Here is a 20,338-nt window from a genome sequence, read left to right on the forward strand (position 1 = left end):
CCACCGCCTAAAATAGCAGCTTCCTCTTCTTGGGGTGAGATAGAGAGCTTCCCCACCCCGCAGCAGGGGCTGTTTGGGAAGGACGCGGCCCAAGGAAGGGGAGCAGGGTTGCAATGCACTGCAGGTGTCGCGGGGGCTCTGGGGGTGGTGTGTCACGGCCCACCCATCCCCACAGAAACCTCCTCCTCCGCACATGCAAACTTCCGAAGTGCATCGGGCAAATAAACAAGTGATTGGTTGCAGCCTGTGCTGCTGCTCCCTGTGCAGGCTTTGCCCACAGACACAGGTGCTACCATTACCCCTGCTGGGCAGAGGAAGCCAGCCTCGGTCTCTCCATAGCAAAGAGAGGTGTAAGGACACACTCACAGATGTATTTTCTTGTAGTAAGTGGCATAATTCTCTAACCTGAAGTTTACAGGAGCCCTCGGAGGAGCCAAGGCCTGACGTGGGACTCGGAGCGCTGCTTTTAAGCACCTGACAGGCACGATGAGGCTGCCACTTCTCACACCCCTCAGCGCTGCCCTGGGATGCTCACAGCTTTGGAAGGGCACTCGGTCAATTCTACAAAGCCTCCTGCACTTCCTTAACCCTGACGTCTGCAAAATAATAGAACCCAACCCACTCGGAAATCTTTGTAGCTCCGTGTCTCCTGCAGGAGACCAGCAGGTCTGGGAAATCTTAGGCATGAAGTAAATAATAGAAGACACTCGGCCATCTGCTCCGGACAGAGGGAGTCGGTGTTGTCAATGGTTTATGGGCTGGTTTGGCCTGGTTCTGTGACTAATGGGAGGGAGACCCACAGACCCACGCCCCAGGAGAGGGGGAAGGGAGAAAAGGGGAAAAAAGGTTGGGAGATTGGCCTAAAAAAACCAAAACAGCAGCAACAAGCTAAGGGAGAAAAACTAATTTACTAAATATGATATCGTAATGCAAGATAACGCAATATAACACAATATAATTGGAATTGAGGCTAATAAATCAACTAAAATGAGAAAGAGTGTCCAAAACCAAAGGCCTTACTCTTATGCTGCAGGTGAGATGGCTAGGGAGCACGTACTGCAGAGACAAGCAGTAAAAGAAGGGGCTGTCTCGTGACCTGCAAACAGTTTTATCCTTCCCTCTGAACGGAAAATGGAAACAGAACAGTGAAAGTCTCCTGGGAGATGCAGTTCTCCTCTGAGAACCAGGTACCTGGAACTATCGGCAGTCCACGGAACTGGAGCATTAGCTCTTTAACTCCCAGCTCACCGCATGATGTTATGATGTGGAATACCGATAACAAAAATCGTAAAACCATGACAAGTGTCCATGGCAAGGAGCAGGAAAGCTGCTGCTCTGAGCCCAGTAGAACAGTAGAGCCTCCAGCAGAAGGTAGCAGCTATCACAGACACTGCTCCATGGAGGGAAGAGCCCTTCTGGCACGGTCACCCTGGCAGCCCAACACTGCCAGCACTGGCTCTCACCGCCTGTTTGCTGCACATCACATGCCAGCTGCTCTTAGACTCTTACACCACGTCTTCCACGCGCCTGCTGGCCCAGTTCCTACAGATCCTGACGCCCCCGTGGATAAACAGGCTCGGCTGCCTGCTCTTCCTACCTGGGAGGCTCTGCAGGCTCTCAGCAGCCATTCTCAGACATGGCTGCCTCCAGTGTTACAGGTTCATGCTGGATTGCTGCTGCTGCTATGCTGATGGCGTCCTCCAGGCTCTGCCGCTCTTCAAACTAGGGGAGAAAAGACAGAGATAACACTGCCCTCCCAAAAAGTGTGCTCGGGAGGGTTGGCCTTGCCCCAGAGGACAGAGGTGTGAGGGACTGGCAGTGGAGCAGAGTGGCAAAGCAGAGAGGCACTGCTGTGAAGGCGAAAGGCTGCTGACGAAGGAACATTCTGCAATCCAAGCAGGGAATCCCTGCTCTCCTCCACATGCAAGGCATATGGGAATTAAGGAGCAAGCAACCTGGGCAGGAGGAGATACAGCAAAGCAAGAGGTTGAAGTCAGTGAGTGGATGGGGATGTACACAGCGAAGGTGGCAGGAGCAATGCCCAGCCTTGCTCAGGGGGCTGTGTGGTACCTGCACTGCAATGGGAGTGCCATTGGCAGTCGCCAGCAATGCCACCTGCTGATGACAGAGGGATGCGTCATCACACATCCCTGAAGAGTCAGACATGACTGCCCCCAAAGTGACTATGGTAACCTAGGAAAAGTTAAGACAAAAGACAATTGTGTCTTAAAAGAAAATGGGATTCCCTCCTAGCAGGCGGTTTCTCTGCAGGGAGGAGGAAGGCCCTGCTTCTGCCCATACCGGCTGTGTCTTGGTGCCATCAGCATTGTCCACAGTCATGGTGCACGTGTCATCACCCACGAGCTCTCCCTCGGGCGCTGTGAGGGCACTGCTTTGTATCACCATGCTGACTGCACTGCCCAGGGCCTGCAGGTCTTCCTGCGACAAACTGATCTGGACAGGACAAAAGCAGATGCTCTCAGCCAGGCTGGCTCCTCAGGAAGCCTTACGCAGCTCCTGATTTTAGCAACAGAAAGGTTAAAATATTCTCTCCTCCCTCACGTGCAAGACTTAAGGCACAGAGAACTCCAAGGACTTTGCCCAGAGTCACAGACAGAATCAGTGGAGCCCTCACAGATCCCCGGTCTCTAGCTCTCCTCCTTCAGCAATACCTCTCTTTCCATTAGCATCTTCTCTCTGAGCTCCTAAGTGATAGCTCATGCAGGCAGCTCCTCATGCTAAGAGGAAACAAACCTCACTCATGGCAGCTGCTTCCTCTGCTCCACGCCACAGAAGGTTTTCCCAGTCAGCACAAAGGCAGCTCATGCAGGGAAGTACGTGCAAGAAAAGCACTGCTGTTTACAAACTACGGAAAAACAATCTTCAAATCCAGCCTGTGTCAGCAAAGAGTGGGAGCTGCCTTCTGACAGCTGTGCAGGAGGTGAGGACTGGCAGGCACAGCACACAAGCCCAGACAAATGCCTGCAAGACCCTGTCCAGCGAGGCGAGTGGTGATCAGAGGCCTGTGATTTACCCTTCGCATCAAGGCTGCAGCAGTGGGGTAAGACTGTAAGGGGGGAGCCCTCGTGACAGACAAAGCCCCAGGCTCTGTTTTACACCGAAAAAAAAAGCCTTATAGAGAAGACCAAGCTGAGATCCGGTCCCTGAGGGGACATCCTGTTTTGCAGCTTCGGGAAGTGCCTAAAGAGATGCAGAACAAGGTAGGGAGAGGCAGAACCTCACTCAGGTAACCGCTCTCCCTCAAGTGCTGGAGGCTCTTAATGCCCGTACCTGCTCTGTCTCATCCTCACAGGTAAGTGAGACCTGTGCAGGCATACCATCGTCATATTCCTCTTCATCCTCATCTTTCTCCATCTCTGATGGGAAAGCAACATGCTGGCTTTTCATGGGGGAACCTCCTTCAGCAGCAACTAAGTCAGGGAAAGCAAAGAGTAAAATGGGAGAGAGCAGCAAAGTGCATATCTGACCCCTGGACCTGCCTGGTCATTGAAGGGCCAGCCAAGAGGAGCAAAAGATCAGAACAGCCCGGTGTTAGCCTGGAAAGAAAGACCTTTTATCTCTCCCTGTACTACAGAGCAGGACGCAGTCCATTCCCAACTGATGACATGCAGCTGGGACCACAGGGAGAACTTTACTCCTGGCTGTGACATGAATCTGGGCTTGATGTGAGGTAAGACAGCCACAGCACAGATTCAGGTCTGAAGGAGGACAGCGGACGCAGACCCTTGCTGCCATCTGTCTCCCCGCTGCCGCAGGGCATGACCCGGGCACGCTGCAGGTGATGTGGAAGTGACTGCTCACCCTCCAGCTGCTGCTGTTCACGCAGGACTTGTTCGCTCTCTTCTGTGGCCTCCAGCTCACTGCGGCCGCTGCACTTGTGCGTAGCCAGCGAAGAGGTCTGGGTGTAGGTCTTCCCACAGCTCTTGCAGGAGTAGGGCCTGCTGTGCGTGTGCACCATGTGGTGCTTGTAGAGGGTGGAGTACTCCGTGAAGCGCTTTCCACAGCCCGGCACAGGGCAGGCATATGGCTTCTCTCCTAGGGCAGAGGCCACAGTGCAGAGCTTAACCCACTCGCCCTAATCATGCCCTGCAATGAGATTCCCTAACAAGAAGAAGTAGCTGAAGGTAGACCACAGGAACAATCAGCAGAAAAAAAGCAGTTCCTATTTCCTTTAATTACCTGGCTACCTTGAAACATGCTCCTGCAATGCCTGTCCCAGAAATGATGGTTTCAGTGCCAAAGATTTCCCAGCTGCCACACGCTGTCAGTGCAGGCAGCTGACTGGGGAGGAGCTGTCTGTCTTTCACCCACTCCCCTGCTTACCTGTGTGGATTCTTATGTGGTTCCTGTAATTGGTGACACTAGAGAAGCCCCTTCCACACATGGGCTCTGGACATATGTACGGACGCTCGCCTGTGTGCTTTCGGATGTGAACCCTGAGGATGTGGGAGCTGGTAAAAGAGCGCTCGCAGTACTCAAATGGGCACTTGAAGGGACGCACCCCTGCATTGACAGAGTAATGATGGTGAGAGCCCTGCCAGAGCGCAGCTACTGGGAGTGCCCCATACACCTGTACCCCTGCACAGTATGACACCAGTGAGATCTCAGATCAGTCCCAACCAGACGTACATTTCCTCCAGTAACACTGGCATCCTTATCCCTTTCACTGAGCTGTTAGCAACTGAGTTGAGAATCCCCAGCGCTACTTCTACTGCCCAACTACTTCCATCTGAAGACAACTTCAGCCCTGCCTTGCTTCATCCAAGATACAACAGGCTGAAGCAGTACTTGGTATTGGAAGCCCTTTTGACAGGGAGCCCAGTTCTCTAATACTGCTCACCTGTGTGTGTCCGGATGTGTTTCTGTAGATCGCCAGAAGTTCTGAAGGCTTTGCTACACGTGTTTTCTGGACACTTGTATGGTTTCTCATTAGTATGTATTCTCATGTGGACCTTCTGCCCGAACGCTGCCCAGTAAAGAAACCACACAATTAGTTTTACAGTGTGAAGGAACTAACACTGCAAGCTGTGTAACACCTCTCAGTTCATGCACACGTCTATCCTGTGTTCACAAAGCTGAAGGAGAAGAAATATCCAAAGAGCCTCACAACATCCCTGACTACTATCCATCTTCCATCTCCTTTAATCTGTCTGCAGTCAGTTAAGTCCTGAGCAGCCTCCCATACTGCAACTCCTTCTCAGAAAGCATTAAGAGCTGCGCTTATTGTGCTTTGCTGGAAAGAAGGGCTGATATTCTCAAGGTGATTTCGGTAAGACAGAGGACACAATTTTCACAGGAGAGAAACTGTTACCTGTAGAAAATGTCTTCCCACAGCTTGGGAAATGACATGCATATGGCCGGTCACCTGTATGACAACGTTCATGTACCTGGAAGAGAAAGCATGGGTCCTCTAAGTTCCATGACAAAGGGGTAAGGAAAACAGCGTGGGGAAATCTAGCAGTTGGAGAGAATCTGAATTTCTCTGCTGGATTTCATATTGGCCACTTAATAAACCTGTCTCTTTCATAGGACAAAGCCTCTTTTCAGTGATATATTCCCATTTGACTTATTCCAAATTACAGATACTTTTCCCTGGTTCTTCAAGGTTAAAAGCACCTCCCTTAAAGCCCTCAGAGAAAAACTCACTGCAGAATGATGCGTGAGTGCCACAGGGTATCCTGACCTTTCCCCCGAAACATGTGGCCTTTTCCCAGGAGCATTTCCCTGTTTCTTTGTATAGGAACATTCTGATCTGGCATTAGAACACGGGCGCATATTTGGTCTGCACACTGTGACTGCATGATAGCTGCTTTACCTTCAGATGATGGGCGGTGGGGCAGAGGCGGCCACAGTCTTTGTACCCACAACAGAAAGCTTTACGGACAGGCTGGATCCTCTTCTCATTGCTGTGCACTTCCTGCTCCTGCAAATCCTGCCAGGTGATGTATGGAAATTAATTCAGCCAGCCACCACAGCAGCCACCACCAAAGTCCATTCAAATCATTTCTTTCTTTGCCATACATGTGCAGTCCTTCAGTTGTCCCCACAAAAGTGTGTTTCTACAAACACAGCTTGCATATTTATGGTGCTACCAGTTGACAGAGCAGGGTTCTAGGAACCAGCATTTCCCATTTCTACCTCACACTTCCTACCTTGGAAAAAAATCCAAGCTGTATCATAGCAGCTTTCTGTTTTCCCAAATCTGTGCCTGCAGTACGTTAAGGTAAAAGGCCAAGCACTCTGTGGGTACTAGCTGGGTGGTGCAGTAGGAACTTGCCATATTCCAGACCCTTGTCAGCCACCTGTCAGTGGTGACACCCACAGAATCCCTGACCAGTTTCTCTTCTCAAAGTTGGCATTACTTTGTGTACTACTTTTTGCACTTTTAATTTGTACATAAGTGCAGATTAAAGGAGACAACTTAAACTCCAGGTCAAATGTGAACTACCACACCAGTCCCTCAGTGCTGCTGGAAGACCATTAAGGAAGCAATTGCTCCCTCACCTTGTTGACATACTGCTTTAATGCATTAACGGTCCTGACATCAAAGGCAAAATCTTTCTCGGGTCGCCCACTTTCTGCCTGCGCTTCCAGGATGGGGCTGTCAGGGGGCACGATGACAGGACAATGGATGTCAGTGGTGGAGCCATCCTCTGGCTGGACAGCCTCTAAAGTGCTGGAATGGTCACCTTCTGCAAGAGAAATACAAAATCAAACACAGAAGAGCTGCTGAGTGTAAACCACTCTTCACCTCCCCAGGCTACCTACAGCCTTGGAAATCTGCAACACTTCAGCAGCTTTTGCTCCAGCTGCCAAGGAAAGAATGGAGAATATTCATTACCTTTAGGTAGGTAGGCCACACCCCTGTCTTCCGAAACTACTGGCTGCCCATCTTCAAAATCTACAAAATCTGAAAGAAGGGAAAAAATAATTCATGCACATTATTGGAAGACTCAGACGGGATGGAGGGGGTGCTGCATCAGTTCCTGAACACTACAGCATTCATAGCCACAGAAGCACACGGGGCAGGGCTGCCTGCGTGTGCTGAAAGTCAACCATGACTATAGTTTTATGACACCACCTGAGCCCCTCATCCCTACATTTCAAGGTTTTTCAGGCTTCGTGCATAATTTTACGGCACCACTTGGGCTCTTTGAGGTAATGCTCAGTAATTACATCATGTCCCAGATGGATGACCATGGTGATATGGCTTCCGGTAACCCCTGCTCTCCCTCCTCAAAACATCTTCCCCCTCAAACATCTAATCCAGGAGTAATGTATTATCTTATGGTTCAGAGGAAACTCCTGTCCAACTGCTCCTCGTCAAAACAACATTTGTTTGGGCTCTATAGTTAGCAAAACCACAGCACACAGCTTACTGGCCTTGCCTGTAGATTTGTTATCCATCAAACTGACAATATGTGAGAGAGTCCACAGGTGAAACACAGAACAAGCTCTGCTTGCTACAAAAGCAAATTTAGCTTCTTGTCAAATTGCTAAGAACTCTGCAGGAAACCACATGTTCTATGTCCTTGTTCATTCAGCCTTAAAATCCTGAACAAGAAAAGAAAACTTTGGCTCTAGATGGGCTCAAAGCTACAGCTACAACTGTCAAGACACAGATGATTTCAGTCACACCAGCCTCCTTCTAAGAAAGGTGAATGTATGGTCCTCACCTTTCTGAACTATCACTGGATGGATGTACACTGTGTTTTCATCTTCAGTTTCAGTGACTTGCTCTTCAATTACCTTTTCACCTGAAACAGTTAAAAACAACACTATTAGCACTGCCCTCAAAGTCCATGCTGGTCTAATGAGCTGTCCCCTTCCTTTGCTGCACCTTCTCAAGGAATACAGTCATGCAGAAGGCAGAACTGTCACTTGAATGTTGCTATTTATCGAGCTTTCCCTCATACAGCCACAGAGGCACTTATCTTCCCAGAAAAGCTGGAGCCTCCCTTTCCTAGCCAGGAGGGTAAAATGCAAAGAATCTCACTTATCACTTGTTTATAATCATTTGTTTGAAGCAGAAAGAACAAAGTGTGCAAAGTACTTTGGCTTTAAAGCAGAAAGTCATTATACTTCTGCCAGAGAAAATGCAATTGGGAGCTTTTAATGGCATCAGCAGGGCCTGAAGATTTTCTTCTATGTTGGTTGGGGATCAACACTTGAAAAAAATGTTTTGGCTTAAAGCAATCTAAAGCATTACTTCCTTTGATGAGTTGTGAAGACCGGACTTTTAGGAACAGAGAAAGTATGACTTACTCTGCCATAATATTTTAGTTACCTAATTATTTGATGCAGAGAGGACACTGCTCCATCCTACTCAAACTTAAATTGCTTTCAACTCATGCACAGTGTTTGCTGGGGAAAGTCACAAAACCTAGTGGTTTTCAACAACAGAAATTTAATAAACTTGCAGTGAGCTTACACAGAAAAGTAAGTGACACAGCAATGACCAGGAGATGGAATTCTTGCAATTCCCATTCTGTAGGCTGGGAGATAGCATGTTTCTTTCCTTGGGAACAGCAGGTGACGAAGAAAGGAGCACCTTGCATACCCCAGAATAAGGACAGGGGTTGAATTTGGCACTGATATCACATCTTAACCAACACTGAGCTCAGCACCCTTGTGTGTGAGAAAAGCTTTATTGGGAACCAAATGTTATGCACTTCCATGAGGTCAAACATTCTGCTTAGCTTCAGGGGAAGTTTTGGCTGAATAGGGTCTGGCAGGCCATACAGGGAACTCTGCTTCCCCAGACTGAACAGAACTTTCATTTTTTACTGCAACAGCTCTCCTACCTCCAAAGCTTTATTTCCAAAGCAGACACATCTCCTAAGTGAGGAAAGGGACTGTTCAACCTGGAGAAGATTGAGAGGTGACCTCATCAATGTTTGCAAATATCTGAAGTGGAGGAGTAAAATGGATAGAGCCGGGCTCTTTTCAGCAGTGTGCAGCAACAGGACAAGGGACAACAGGCAAAAAACTGGAACACAGGAAGTTCCATACTAACATGTAAAAGAACTTCTTCACAGGGATGGTGACAGAGCACTGGAACAGGCTGCCCAGAGAGGCTGAGGAGTTATCATTTCTGAAGATATTCGAGACCTGCCTGGACACTTTCCTATGCAGCCTACTGCAGGGAACCTGCTTTAGCAGAGAGGTTGGACTCAGTCTGCAGAGGCCCCTTCCTCTCTGATTCCTGCTGCACAGTCCTCTGTGCCAATTCAAGACAGCTGCAAGCTTCCTGCACAGGATACATGACAGCTTGCATGTCATAAGGGCACTTTACCTCCAACTTCACGGGGTTGTTAAGAGACTTTGAGATCTCACAGCCCACAGACTCCGTTACCTCTGGCAGCCTGCAGGACGGAGGCTGCTGTCCCATCGCTAAGGGTCACTGCTTGCAAGCCCCCGCTCTCCATCATGCCCTGGCAGCTTGTCCTCAGACACAAACCTCACTTTGCTCAGTATGCTCTCAGCAAGAGGCGTGTGGAACAGCAAGCTGTCTTCTTCCCTACAAATCTTAAATAAAAGGAACCATTCCCGTTCAATTCTTCCCCGAAGTCCGCGTGCTTACTTTAGAGTACTGACTAAAAGTCAACGACAGCTCTGTACCCACCTCCCTCTGGGGCAGAACGCAGCCTGACCCCCCGGCACAGCTCCATGCCGTTACCTCGGGCCCCACCGCTGTCACCAGAGAGCAGAGCCCAGCGCTGCCCCTCCGCTCCCCGTGAGGAGCTGCAGGCCGCCACGAGCCGGGCCCTGAGGGGAGAGGGGGGTCAGGCCCAGCCCAGGGCGGTGCAGATGCTCCCTGGGCCCGGCCGCCCCTCCCCGCTCTTCCCAGCACCGACCTGAACGGATCCGCTGAACCCGCGTCCTTCCACGCACGGAAGCCCCGCAACGCGGATAGCGACACAACGCGACGCCGCGCCTCAGCGGCTCCCCGCGCAATATACAGGTTCTGGGGCCCCACCCCGGAAGTGGGCTGTGGAGCGGCGGGGTTAGGGCACGCGAGCTCTCCCGGCCCCGCTGTACCACTTCCGTACTTCCTGACCTCACTGCTGCACTCCGCCACTCCCAGCATGGCGCCGGCAGCGGGGAGAAAGCTCGCGAGATCTCGGCCGTACTTATAACGCGCGGGTCGCCCCGCCCCGCCCTCTCCGCCTGAGCCGCCGCCATGAGGTGGGTGAGGGTTCGCCGCGGTATCCGCCGCCATCCGCGGCACGGCCGCTTGGCAGGGGTTGGATCACCGGGTCCGCTGGTGGGGGAGAGGGTAAACGGCCGGGGGAGGGCGCGGATGGGGCTCGGGGCGGGCTGGGCTGGGGCTCGGGCCCGGTCTCGGGCTCGGGCCCGTCTCCGCTCTGCTGCCCGCGCTAGGCCCGCGCTGAGCCCGCCTCGTCTCTCTCCCCCCGCAGCAGCAAAGTGTCCCGCGACACCCTGTACGAGGCGGTGAAGGAGGTGCTGCAGGGCAGCAAGACCAAGAAGCGCAAGTACGAGCCCTGCCCTGTGCCCGGCTGAGGCCTCGCTCCCTGCGCGAGGCCTGACCTGGAGCTCTTCCCTCAGGTTTGTGGAGACGGTGGAGCTGCAGATCAGCCTGAAGAACTATGACCCGCAGAAAGACAAGCGCTTCTCCGGCACCGTCAGGTTCGGCATCCTCCTGCTCCCACCCAGCCTTCAGCCCGCGGCCCTCAGCCGAGGGCAGCTTCCCTGCTGCAGGCCGTGCTGCTGAACGCCCCGGGTAGTTCAGAGCGTCACCCCCGAGCGGGTGCGGCTGGACGGACCTCCACCCTGGGTCTTAAAACACGAGGGGAGGTGTGGGGCGCTGCCCCCGCCGCCCTGCCCTAGAGGCAGGTTCTGAGCGTGGAGGAAGATGCGAGGCGCTGCGGTAAGGTCTCTGCTCGTGGCTCCCTCCGAGGTGTGTGGCGTTGATGGCACAATGAGTAATTGGGGCTCTGTCCACAGGCTGAAGTCGACCCCGCGGCCCAAGTTCTCGGTCTGCCTGCTGGGGGACCAGCAGCACTGCGATGAGGCCAAAGCGGTTGAAATCCCTCACATGGACATAGAGGCTCTGAAGAAGCTCAACAAAAACAAGAAGCTGGTGAAGAAGCTGGGTGAGTGGGGTGTGGGTCAGTCTCCGGGTGCCATGGCTGAGCTGTGCTTGGTAGGGACAGCAGATTCCCTGTGCTCAGATTCCCATGTCAGGGTTAGCTGCAGAGAGCAGGAAACTGACCACTGTCAGCTTGAAGAGTAGGATTATGTTTAGAAGCTACCCAGAAAACTTAACAGCCTCATACGGCATAGAATGCCTGGCGCATCAGCGCTCTAGGAGTGCAGTGATTGCTGTCTTCCATGTGGAAGGGATGCAGGAGAGCTGTTCTATCTCCTTGTGAAGTTACCTCCCTCACCTGGCGTGCCATACTTCCCTGATCAGGGAGCTGGAGTGCAACAAAGCCAAGTAAAACTGGAGGCAAAAAGTGATCTAGTCCTGCGGTACTTAAATGAACAGAACAAAGTTGGCTTATTTTTACTTAAAGCAGATAAAACCTTTCTTTTCCTACAAAAGCAGTCATTTTGATAGTATCTTAAGCAGACAAGGAAAGCTTACCATCCAGTTCTTGGAACCATAGGAGGTTATGAAACTGTAGGATACTGCTACCGTGAACTAAGCCTCTCTCAGGTCTGTGGTACCCACACACGCTTCTGTTCACACATGCACAGAATACAGAAGGAGAATCCTGGTAGAGCTCCAAGTGTCTGTAAACATGGCTTGACAAATGCCATGATTTCAGGGAAGACCTCTATGTAAAGTTAATGGGATCGCTGTCAGGATGTCAGGCTCCGAGCCCTACCAGGTCTGGCTGGTGTGACAAGAATGGTTTATAATGCAGTATGAGGAAAAAGGGTTTGGGGAGCACAAAAATGCACGTGTTGGGAGAAGTGCAGCAGGGCCGTCTCAGCTGAGCTGCTGACTTCAAGCTGCTGGTTGGAGCTGAGAGTACTTCCTTACCTACATTTGTTCTCACAGCTAAGAAGTACGATGCCTTCCTGGCTTCAGAGTCTTTGATCAAGCAGATTCCTCGAATCCTGGGTCCAGGTCTGAACAAAGCTGGCAAATTCCCATCTCTCCTCACTCACAATGAGAACCTGGTGGCCAAGGTTGATGAGGTCAAGTCTACCATCAAGTTTCAGATGAAGAAGGTAAAGAGCTCAGGACTTCCAGCTGGAAGCTGCCTACCTGGGGGTGGTGGGTGGTTGGTGGTCACTTGGTTGTGGCTGCGATCTCTGGTCTGGTCTGTAGGTGTCCCTCCAGTGTCTTCCAACAGCTCATGTTGAGGAGCATCCAGTGCTCTGCTGGGCAGCAGAGGGACGCAGCCACCAGAGCATTCAGCTGCTAACTGGAAAAGAACAATCTATCTGTGGTTAGAAGAGCTTAGAAAAGCGATTAGGAGATGATCCTGATGTTTGAGTGCTGAGCACAGTTGGTCATAATTAACACTTGCAGTAAGTGGGTGACATGTGCAGGGTGTGGCCGTCAAGGCAGGCATGCCCCAGTGGGTTTGTGCATGCTGCAGTGCTTTGGCAGAGGCAAGTTCAGGACTTGACTCTGCAAGTGAACTTTGCAGCAGCTCTGTGGATGTCTGCGCCTACTGTCAAGAGATGTCAAGGCAAGCCAGCTCCCTAAAACCAAAATAACCCTGCTCAGGCATTTTAATCTCATGCCAGTGGTCTAAATGCGACTCCTGGGTATTATTCAGAATTAGCAGCTCTGCTAGCTGAGGTGCATCCTCGGACTCCAGCTGATCTGAGCCTGAAGGCACAGCTGGAAGGACACAGTAAATGCAATAGTTTGCAAATGCTTCAGCGTTTTAAGTAACAGAGCTAATGATGTCCCGACGCTTCTCTTGTCAGCTCGCTCATAAATCCTTTTGTCTTCAGCCTGTGGGGAACATTGACTTACAAGCTCCTCAGCAAGGCTGGCAGGCAGAGGCTTGGCCTCTGTGCGCGTTATGTGCAGAAAGAAAGGGCTGGTGGCTGGTGCCAAAACAAAAAGTGAAGCTGGCGCCACGCGTAGCAGTGAAGTTTGGAGCTAACAGTCTGTGCTGCGCTGGGTTAGCAGTTTGCAGGAAACGTGCCAGTGCTGCCTGGTGAGTCAGGCATGGGATTAGTTACGTGAGAGGTCTGCTCCTGCTTCCCTACCAGTTCACTGCGGTGTGTTGCACATCCCTCCCAGCTTCAGGAGGCGGGTGCTTGCTGCCTTCATTGAGCCACCTTTGCACTCCGAGGAAGACAGACCTGTGCCAGCTGTTACTCAGATTGCATCCAGATGCTGCCAGGCACGTTCATGGGAGCCACGTGCCAGACATAATGAGCCCCGTAGAAGCACCCTTCCATGGATAAGCTGGGGAAGTTCAGTGTAGATGACAGACCGTGGGGTGGTTTGATCCCTCGGTGAGCTTAGCTGGCACTGGGCTGTTCTGTGAGTCGGTGCATAAGTGACCCTGGTGTCCTTGTCCCCAGGTGCTCTGTCTGGCTGTGGCTGTTGGTCATGTGAAGATGACAGAGGATGAACTTGTCTACAACATCCACCTGGCCATCAACTTCCTGGTGTCCTTGCTGAAGAAGAACTGGCAGAACGTGCGTGCTTTGTATATCAAGAGCACCATGGGGAAGCCCCAGCGTCTGTACTAACTGGGTGGCAATAAACTTTTAGGACATCTTACAGCTGTGTGGTTGCATTCCTCCAAAGCTTATTGGGCAAGGCTTTCCAAAGAGCTGTTTGCTTCCTTGCAGCAAGAAGGGTTTTGAATGCTGCTTAGTTGAAAGGGGCATGAATTCAGGGCAAACATCAGACCTAAGTTTGTGTTTGGGCTTTCTGAGTCACACAAGCTGATTCCTTGTGAAAAAGACAAGCTTGTTACCCTGCATTCAGAGCAAGAGGGAAGGGAAGCACTCAGCAGCCAGAACGAGCAAAATTGAGGTGGTTACCTCAAAGCTCAGGAAGGGCTCAGTGCCCAGAACAGCCCCTGCACCCAGCAGTCATCTTAGAGCCCCAGGGCTCCCCAGCTCACCCCCAGAGTCTCCCTTCTGCTATCCTGGAACCAGCAGCCTGCCAGAGCAGAGGCTGATGGGGCACTCACACCTTATAGGGATCTACTCCCCTGGCAGTGACCAATGGCTGGAGTCAGGGGCTCCTGTGCAGCAGCAGCTCATGAAGACTTGATGGGTCTCCCAGCTGTCCCCAGTTACTTTAAGATTGGAGGATGCTGGGGGTGGGAAGTGGGGGTTCCAGCTCAGCAAGGGATCGGTGTTGGCTGCAATAGAAAGAGCTCCTGACTGGTTCTGCTCTGGTCTAGCAGAGAGGCATGAAGTAGTTCAACTCAATGTTCTGGGCTAAAAATGAGATATGTTGCATCTAATTAATGTATATAAATAAGTGTATTGTGTAATGACTGCTGAGCCTATGGAAGTCCGTAGGATTTAAGCTGGAAGAAAAGCTCCGTGCCCTCAAAAAGAGCTGCTCTGAGCATGAGGAACAAAACAATGGAAACAGCTTTGGACCCCGCTGTTAGAAACCTTTTAAAACGAGCATCAGAGCCAGCTTCTGAAAGATCAACACAACACCAAGAAATTCCTTTTAATAATTAAAAAAAGACAATACAAAATGCAAACATTTCTTTTTTACAAAGTTCAGATACATTTTTTTTTTTTCTTTTTAATCAAGTGCAAATAACTTTATGAACTACACCTTTCTCGTTCCTTTAATCGCTTTGCTGGAGATGGTAACGTCACGGCCTGCTGCAAAAGGCAGATATAAATATTCCAACATGAAAAAAAAAAAGAACACCCCCAAAAAACCCACGCAGCAACCCTCGTGTTTGTGTTCACCGCGCTGAAACATTCAGTGCATCCGAGAGGTGGCTGATGGCTTGCAGCCTTCCAAACCTTTTCTGAGCCATCTGGTGGGCGCGGGTACAGAAGGGGCTGCTTCCTCCTGGTGGCCCTGTGGACTTTCTGTCTGAGAACATTGGTGGCGGGGGGAGGATGTGTTACCAGATCCCCGTGTCCTTTACAGGAGGACGTGCAGCCCCGCTCGCCTTGCAGTGCTGCCCTGGGGGGGGCAGAGGTGCCCGGTGGCACCCAGGACATCCCGCGGTTCCCAGGTCCACCCGCACAGGCTCAGAGCAGCAGCAGCAGCTCCGAAATTAAATGGCAGAGAATTAAAGAGCTCTGTGGGCAGGAGTGGCTGCGTCGCACCGGGGCCACCACAGCGTGCATTCCTGGCCTGGCTTTTTTGTTTTTTTCTTTTTTTTTTTTTTTTCCCTCTTCTAAATACGAAAGACCCTTTTGGCGGTCACTGCTCCGCTGTGACTGCCCCAGAGCGATTAAAAACAAAACAAAAAACAACCCTCCGAATCCCTGCAACGGCTTTTGTGCATCAAAGCAGCTGCTCTCAGACACCAAACCGAGCGACAAACAGCTCAGCCCCCAGCTGCCGAGCTTCCAGCCAGGCTGCGAGCCGGGCGGCAGGAGGGAGAAGCCCACAGCTGCGATGAATCAGTGCGGCCTTTTCCAGCCCCACGCATCCCGGGGACAAACCTCAGCTCCCCGTCCCAGCGCCCCTAGCAGAGCCCGGGAGAAGCTGTTGGGGTGAGTGAGCAGCACAGATTGAGGGGGGCATGGACCAACCCAGGGCTCTGCCTGGGTCATCAGAGGGGATGCACGGAGCAATAAATAATGGTTCCCTCTCAGGACGGGAGGAGCGGGCGCAGTGGGACGGAGCAGCACGGTGCTTCCCAGAGCCAAGGAGCTCAACGAGCCTGAAACCATAAAGCACCGACCCTGCCCAGCATTACAGCCAGCCCCAGTAAAGGTGACAGATCCACTGTGAGTGGACAGAAGTGCCTTAAAACCCAGCAAAAACTCACCCCATTGTGGCCAAGCCCCGCTTTCCCGCAGAGGAGAGGTGCAGCCTTCCACCAAAGCAGGTTGCTACCAGGAAAACACGCGGCAGAAAAGGTTCCAAGGCTGGAAAACGCCATTGCGTTGGTCACCAGCAACCCAGGGCTGGGCTTGGTTTGTTCTGTTGTTTTGGTTTTGTTTTTTTGTGACAGACACACATTCTCATTTCTCAGGCAGGTATAAATATTGTAGTTTCTAGTAGGAAAAAAAAAAAAACAAAAAACTTCCCTCTAAATAATATAAAGAAGACTCAAATGATTGCACTTAATACATATGAAAAAGGTAGAAAGGAGGATATCCTAGTGCACAAACGTTGACTCCTGCTCTTCACAAAGCTTGCTTTCTGTCGACGAATTACTCTTTGGCAGAGCTTGTAAGGAAGTCTGGTTCCTTGGCACGAGTGTCCGCGGGGGGGGGGGGAGGAAGAACGCGCCCGGCCGAAGTCCTCCTCGGTCGCTCCGTCTCCCGTGCAGCCACACTTTGCTCCCCGTGCCTTCCTCCAGCGCCGGGTGCCAGCGCGGCTCTCCAGCAGGACGGCCACCAGTGCCACCGTGCCCCTGCCACCGCGCTGCCCCGTTCTGTCCTTCCTCTTTTCTTTACCATGGTTGTTTTTAAGAAAGTAGGCGTTATGGTTGGTTTCGTTTGTTTTTTTTTTTTTTCCCCCTCCCCCGGGCTCGTCTGCAAAGCTGTGCTGGTAGCTAAGCCCCGTGCGCTGCGCAAAACGCGGCGTTACCTCCGGCGCTGCCCTGGGGGGGAGCAGGGGATGAACCCCAGGGGGGCTGCGGGCGCCCGGATGGCACCGAGGGATGGGACAGAGCCGGCACAGAGGTGGGAAGGAAACGGATGGGGTGAAGAAGCTGCTGCAGAAGAGAGGAACGGCATCGCCGGGTGAGACCAGGGTGAGACCGGAGCTGTCTGCGGAGCGGGAGGCGGCGGTCCTGCCGGAGCCGAGCAGGAGGAAGGAGGAAAACTGAAATAAGAAGTGAAGGAGGAGAGGGATTCCTCGGTGGCCGGGCGGCCCGGGCTGTCAGGGCGCTATTTGTAGGGCCGCAGGAAGCTGGAGACTTTGGAGCGGAGCAGCTTGATGAAGGAGCGGGGCAGCATCTCCTTGTGCTTCTCCGTGTACTTGAAGTAGTTCTGGGGGTGTGCCAGCACGTCGAAGAACGCTTTGATCAGCTTCTTGTCCTGGGGGGAAGCAAAGCTGTCATCAGCCCCTCATCCTGGGCACCGCACACAGCTGCTTCAGCCCCACAGCACCCCCAGCACGGCTCCGAACCGGAGCGACACACTGTGCTCACCCCAGCAGCGCCGGGCGGCGGAGGTGACCAGGGACAGTGCTCACCTTGAGGATCTCCTGGTGGTTTTCGGAGGCGTACAGCCTGCCGTCCCGCACGATGTCCTCCACCAGCTGCTCGTAGTCCTCTGCAACAGCCAAGAGAGAAACCAGCTCAGGGCATGCCTCCCCAGACCCATTGTCCCAGTGCCTGGCACCGAGCTCCCCTAATGCAGGGGAGACGTGAGCCCCTGGGCTCCTGGGGACCGGAGCAGGCAGTGCCTGGCTGGATGCTGCTGCCCCACACTCACCGTCATAGGTGACGTAGGGGATCTGGAAGCCCCGGGCGCTGTTGGCCTCGCTGGTTTTGAAGTTGATCCAGAGTTTGCGAGAGCGGGCGGTGAAGGCGATGGGTCTCTCATAGGTCTGGCACGTCTCATAGGTGGTGATGGAGGATGGGGAGGCTGCAGGGGGACAGCGAGGGACCGCGTGATGGCCCCCACCTCACTGTGCCAGAACGCTTAAAGGGGACACCAGGGATGGGGCTTGTTCGTGGGCAGTGAGGCTGGCTCCCCCAGCCCTGTTTAGTAGCAGGGAATGTGACATTCCCTCCTTGGAATGGAAGCAATTCCTTCCTTCCAGGGTTTTGAACCCTGAGGACTGCATGCACATCCCTGCAAAGCAGCAGGGCAGCACAGCAGCAGGGTGATGCTGACCTCCCCCCAGCAACCTACACATTGCAGAAACCTGCCCCACTGCCACGCAGGGACCTGCCCTTCTCCCCTGGCTTTCATCAGCTCTGCTCTGCTCTGTCCATCCCTGGCTCTTCCCGTGAGCACCGCACCACCACGCTCTGTTACCTACAGTTTTTCCGCATCACCAAGACGTCCCCGCACTCATCCTCGGAGGGCAGGAAGATCTCTGGCACCACGATGAGGATCTTGCGCTTGGGGGGCGGGTTGATGTTCCACGTGCACTCGACGTTGGCAGGGTAATTCCCTGGGTAGTTGGGGGACTCGATGTAACCCGTGTACTCGCCCAGCTCGCCTCCACACTGGCGATCTGCAAGGCAGGAGAGGGACAGAGGGTCTGGAAACTGGTGGCAGAGAAGGATTGGAAAATGTGGCACAGAGGGATTGGAAACTGGTGGTACAGAAGAATGGGAAATTGGTGGCACAGAGAGAAGAAACTGGTGGCATAAAGGGCACAGATGGACTGGAAATGGGTGGCAAAGGCATTGGGACTGCAGAGGTTTATGTGGTGGTGTGGGTGAGATCTTCATCAGCACCACTCCCTGCGTACCCCCATGCATGGAGGAAGAACAGCAATGACCCACCGTGCTGTTTTAAGGGGCTTGGGGATGGTTCTGGGGAAGGAGCCCCACTCTCACTGCACCCACTGCCCACCTACTTTTGCACTGGGACACGGAGGTGGAGCCGTCGAAGTCGGTGGTGGTGTTGCCGGGACAGGCGATGCAGTAGTTCTGCCTGAAGTCGGGCTGGTAGGTGCCCACGGCGCAGCGGATGCAGCGGTGGACGCTGGTGTTGTAGTAGTGCCCAGGCGAGCACTGGACTGGGGGAACAGAGAGCAAACAGAGCTCCGTCACCCCTGGCACAGCCCCTGAGGGTCCCTCCCGCCCTGCGTCGGTTGGGACCTACCTTTGGTGTCACAGTCCTGGAAGGAGAGGGCTCCCTCGTGCCGGGTGGTCAGCCCCCCACCGCAGGGGAAACAGAGTGCCCGCCCCACCTCGGGCTGGTAGGAGCCGCGTGGGCACGGCTGGCAGGGCTTGAAGCCGTCGGCGGAGTGCTGCCCGGGGGGGCACTGACCTGCGGGCACAGCCATCACTAGGACCCAGCCCGCAGAGTGCCCTGTGCCCAGCTCCCTGCCCCTCCAGCTGAACAAATGGGATGGGGGCCCTTCTCAATGCTGTTCCCGTGGCCAAATGGGCAATTGCCGGAGGTGCTCAGATTCTTTGCCTCTTCTGGATGGGGACCGACGGTGGAGCATTGGGGTTGGTGCGTGGGTGTCCCCTCCTCGGTCCCCTCTGCGTCCCCTACCTGTGCAGCCGGTGATGTTGGTGGCTCCCACGGGGCCGAACGCATCGCTGCGGGGACACAGGTCGCAGGAGAGCTGCCCTTCCTTCTCCTGGTAGGTGCCAGAGGGGCAGGGGACGCACTGCTCCGTCTGCCCGTGGTAATAGGTTCCCTGCGAGCAGCTAACTGAGAGCCAGGGCTGGAGGTCAGTGGCATGCTGGGGGGCTGTCCCCAATGGGGGGGACACACCGGTCCCCATCCCCGCACCCTGCACCGCTCCCTTACCACACTTGGTGCCCAGGCGCTGCTGGCCCGGCCCGCAGCTCTCCTGCCGCTCCGGAGCCACGCTCAGCTTCCTCGCCACCTCGTACTCCATCCCAGCGAAGCGCAGCAGGAACCGCTCCTGGTTGATGGATTTCTTCAGGGCTTTGATGGCCGATTTGAGCTTTTTCTCCACTTTCTGTCGCAGGCAGTGCAGGTTGCAGCTGGCTGGGGGTGCGGGGGGGACAGAGAGAACAGCAGTAAGAGAAGAGAGAAACCCAAGAGGATTCTCTCCATGGTGCAAAGCCCTGCCGTGGGCTCTGCTGGACACCCAGCCAGCACAGGATGAGGACCATCCCAGCTCTCCTTGCTGCACGGGGACACCATGGGATGCCACCCAGCACCAAGCCCACCTGTGGTCTCCTCTGGCTTGATCTCTGCCTCGAACTCCAGCGTGATGCGCGTCACCTCCTTGCCGGAGGAGTTGCGAGCCCGGCGGCCCTTCCCCTTCTTGGACGAGTCACACTTGAGGTTGACGAAGGCCACCTGGCAGTCGGAGCAGGGTGCAGCACCGCCTGCACGCAGGGTGACAATCAGCACCCGTCCCTTTTAGGGTGGGATGAGCATCCCCCCGCCCCCGCTCACCTTGTGCCCCAGCCTTCCCCGCCTCGTCCTGCTTGCTCTTAGCCCGTGGGTGCAGGTGGCACTTGGCATCCTTGATCTTGAAGGAAGCCTTCTGCTTGATTGGGGCAGCGACAGTCTCTAAAAGAAAAGGCGGGTGCTG

The 20,338-nt window shown here is 53.6% G+C and overlaps 3 protein-coding genes across 16 annotated transcripts in view; 1 reads left to right on the top strand and 2 right to left on the bottom strand.

The window, feature by feature from the left end:
* ZNF76 (zinc finger protein 76) lies at positions 890-10,128 on the bottom strand. Of its 7 annotated transcripts, none has more exons than XM_021377095.1 (14): positions 9,879-10,128; positions 9,647-9,789; positions 7,698-7,778; positions 6,863-6,931; positions 6,526-6,713; positions 5,837-5,953; positions 5,333-5,408; positions 4,862-4,987; positions 4,345-4,524; positions 3,823-4,056; positions 3,292-3,431; positions 2,302-2,454; positions 2,071-2,193; positions 890-1,722 (listed from the first exon to the last, which is right to left on the bottom strand). In XM_021377095.1, the coding sequence occupies exons 1-14, from the start codon at positions 10,109-10,111 to the stop codon at positions 1,618-1,620; spliced, it is 1,968 nt and encodes a 655-aa protein (XP_021232770.1). In that variant the 5' UTR covers positions 10,112-10,128; the 3' UTR covers positions 890-1,617. The 7 variants fall into 7 exon arrangements, 5 of the variants coding, with proteins under 5 accessions (XP_021232770.1, XP_021232774.1, XP_021232771.1 ...); XM_021377099.1 differs by lacking the exon at positions 9,879-10,128 and adding an exon at positions 9,377-9,549 and having other exon boundaries at positions 9,647-9,788; XM_021377096.1 differs by lacking the exon at positions 4,345-4,524.
* On the top strand, positions 10,131-13,747 carry RPL10A (ribosomal protein L10a). The gene is made up of 6 exons (XM_021377104.1): positions 10,131-10,209; positions 10,443-10,517; positions 10,591-10,671; positions 10,990-11,138; positions 12,053-12,225; positions 13,546-13,747. The coding sequence occupies exons 1-6, from the start codon at positions 10,205-10,207 to the stop codon at positions 13,714-13,716; spliced, it is 654 nt and encodes a 217-aa protein (XP_021232779.1). The 5' UTR covers positions 10,131-10,204; the 3' UTR covers positions 13,717-13,747.
* The window catches only part of SCUBE3 (signal peptide, CUB domain and EGF like domain containing 3), a 42,869-nt gene continuing 37,160 nt past the window's right edge, over positions 14,630-20,338 (bottom strand). For 7 of the 8 annotated variants that reach the window (XM_021377088.1, XM_021377091.1, XM_021377087.1 and 4 more), the window contains 10 exons: positions 20,200-20,316; positions 19,968-20,129; positions 19,579-19,782; positions 19,318-19,479; positions 18,919-19,086; positions 18,671-18,832; positions 18,125-18,322; positions 17,572-17,724; positions 17,330-17,409; positions 14,630-17,172 (listed from right to left, as the gene is read on the bottom strand). In XM_021377088.1, coding sequence (XP_021232763.1) covers positions 17,023-17,172; positions 17,330-17,409; positions 17,572-17,724; positions 18,125-18,322; positions 18,671-18,832; positions 18,919-19,086; positions 19,318-19,479; positions 19,579-19,782; positions 19,968-20,129; positions 20,200-20,316 — 1,556 coding nt within the window. In that variant the 3' untranslated portion in view covers positions 14,630-17,022. Of the gene's footprint in view, positions 17,173-17,329; positions 17,410-17,571; positions 17,725-18,120; positions 18,323-18,670; positions 18,833-18,918; positions 19,087-19,317; positions 19,480-19,578; positions 19,783-19,967; positions 20,130-20,199; positions 20,317-20,338 lie in introns of those variants that run through there. The other variant, XR_002432810.1, reaches the window with a different exon arrangement.

This window comes from Numida meleagris, chromosome 25, assembly GCF_002078875.1.
Source record: "Numida meleagris isolate 19003 breed g44 Domestic line chromosome 25, NumMel1.0, whole genome shotgun sequence".
In the NCBI taxonomy this organism is placed as follows: Eukaryota; Metazoa; Chordata; class Aves; order Galliformes; family Numididae; genus Numida; species Numida meleagris.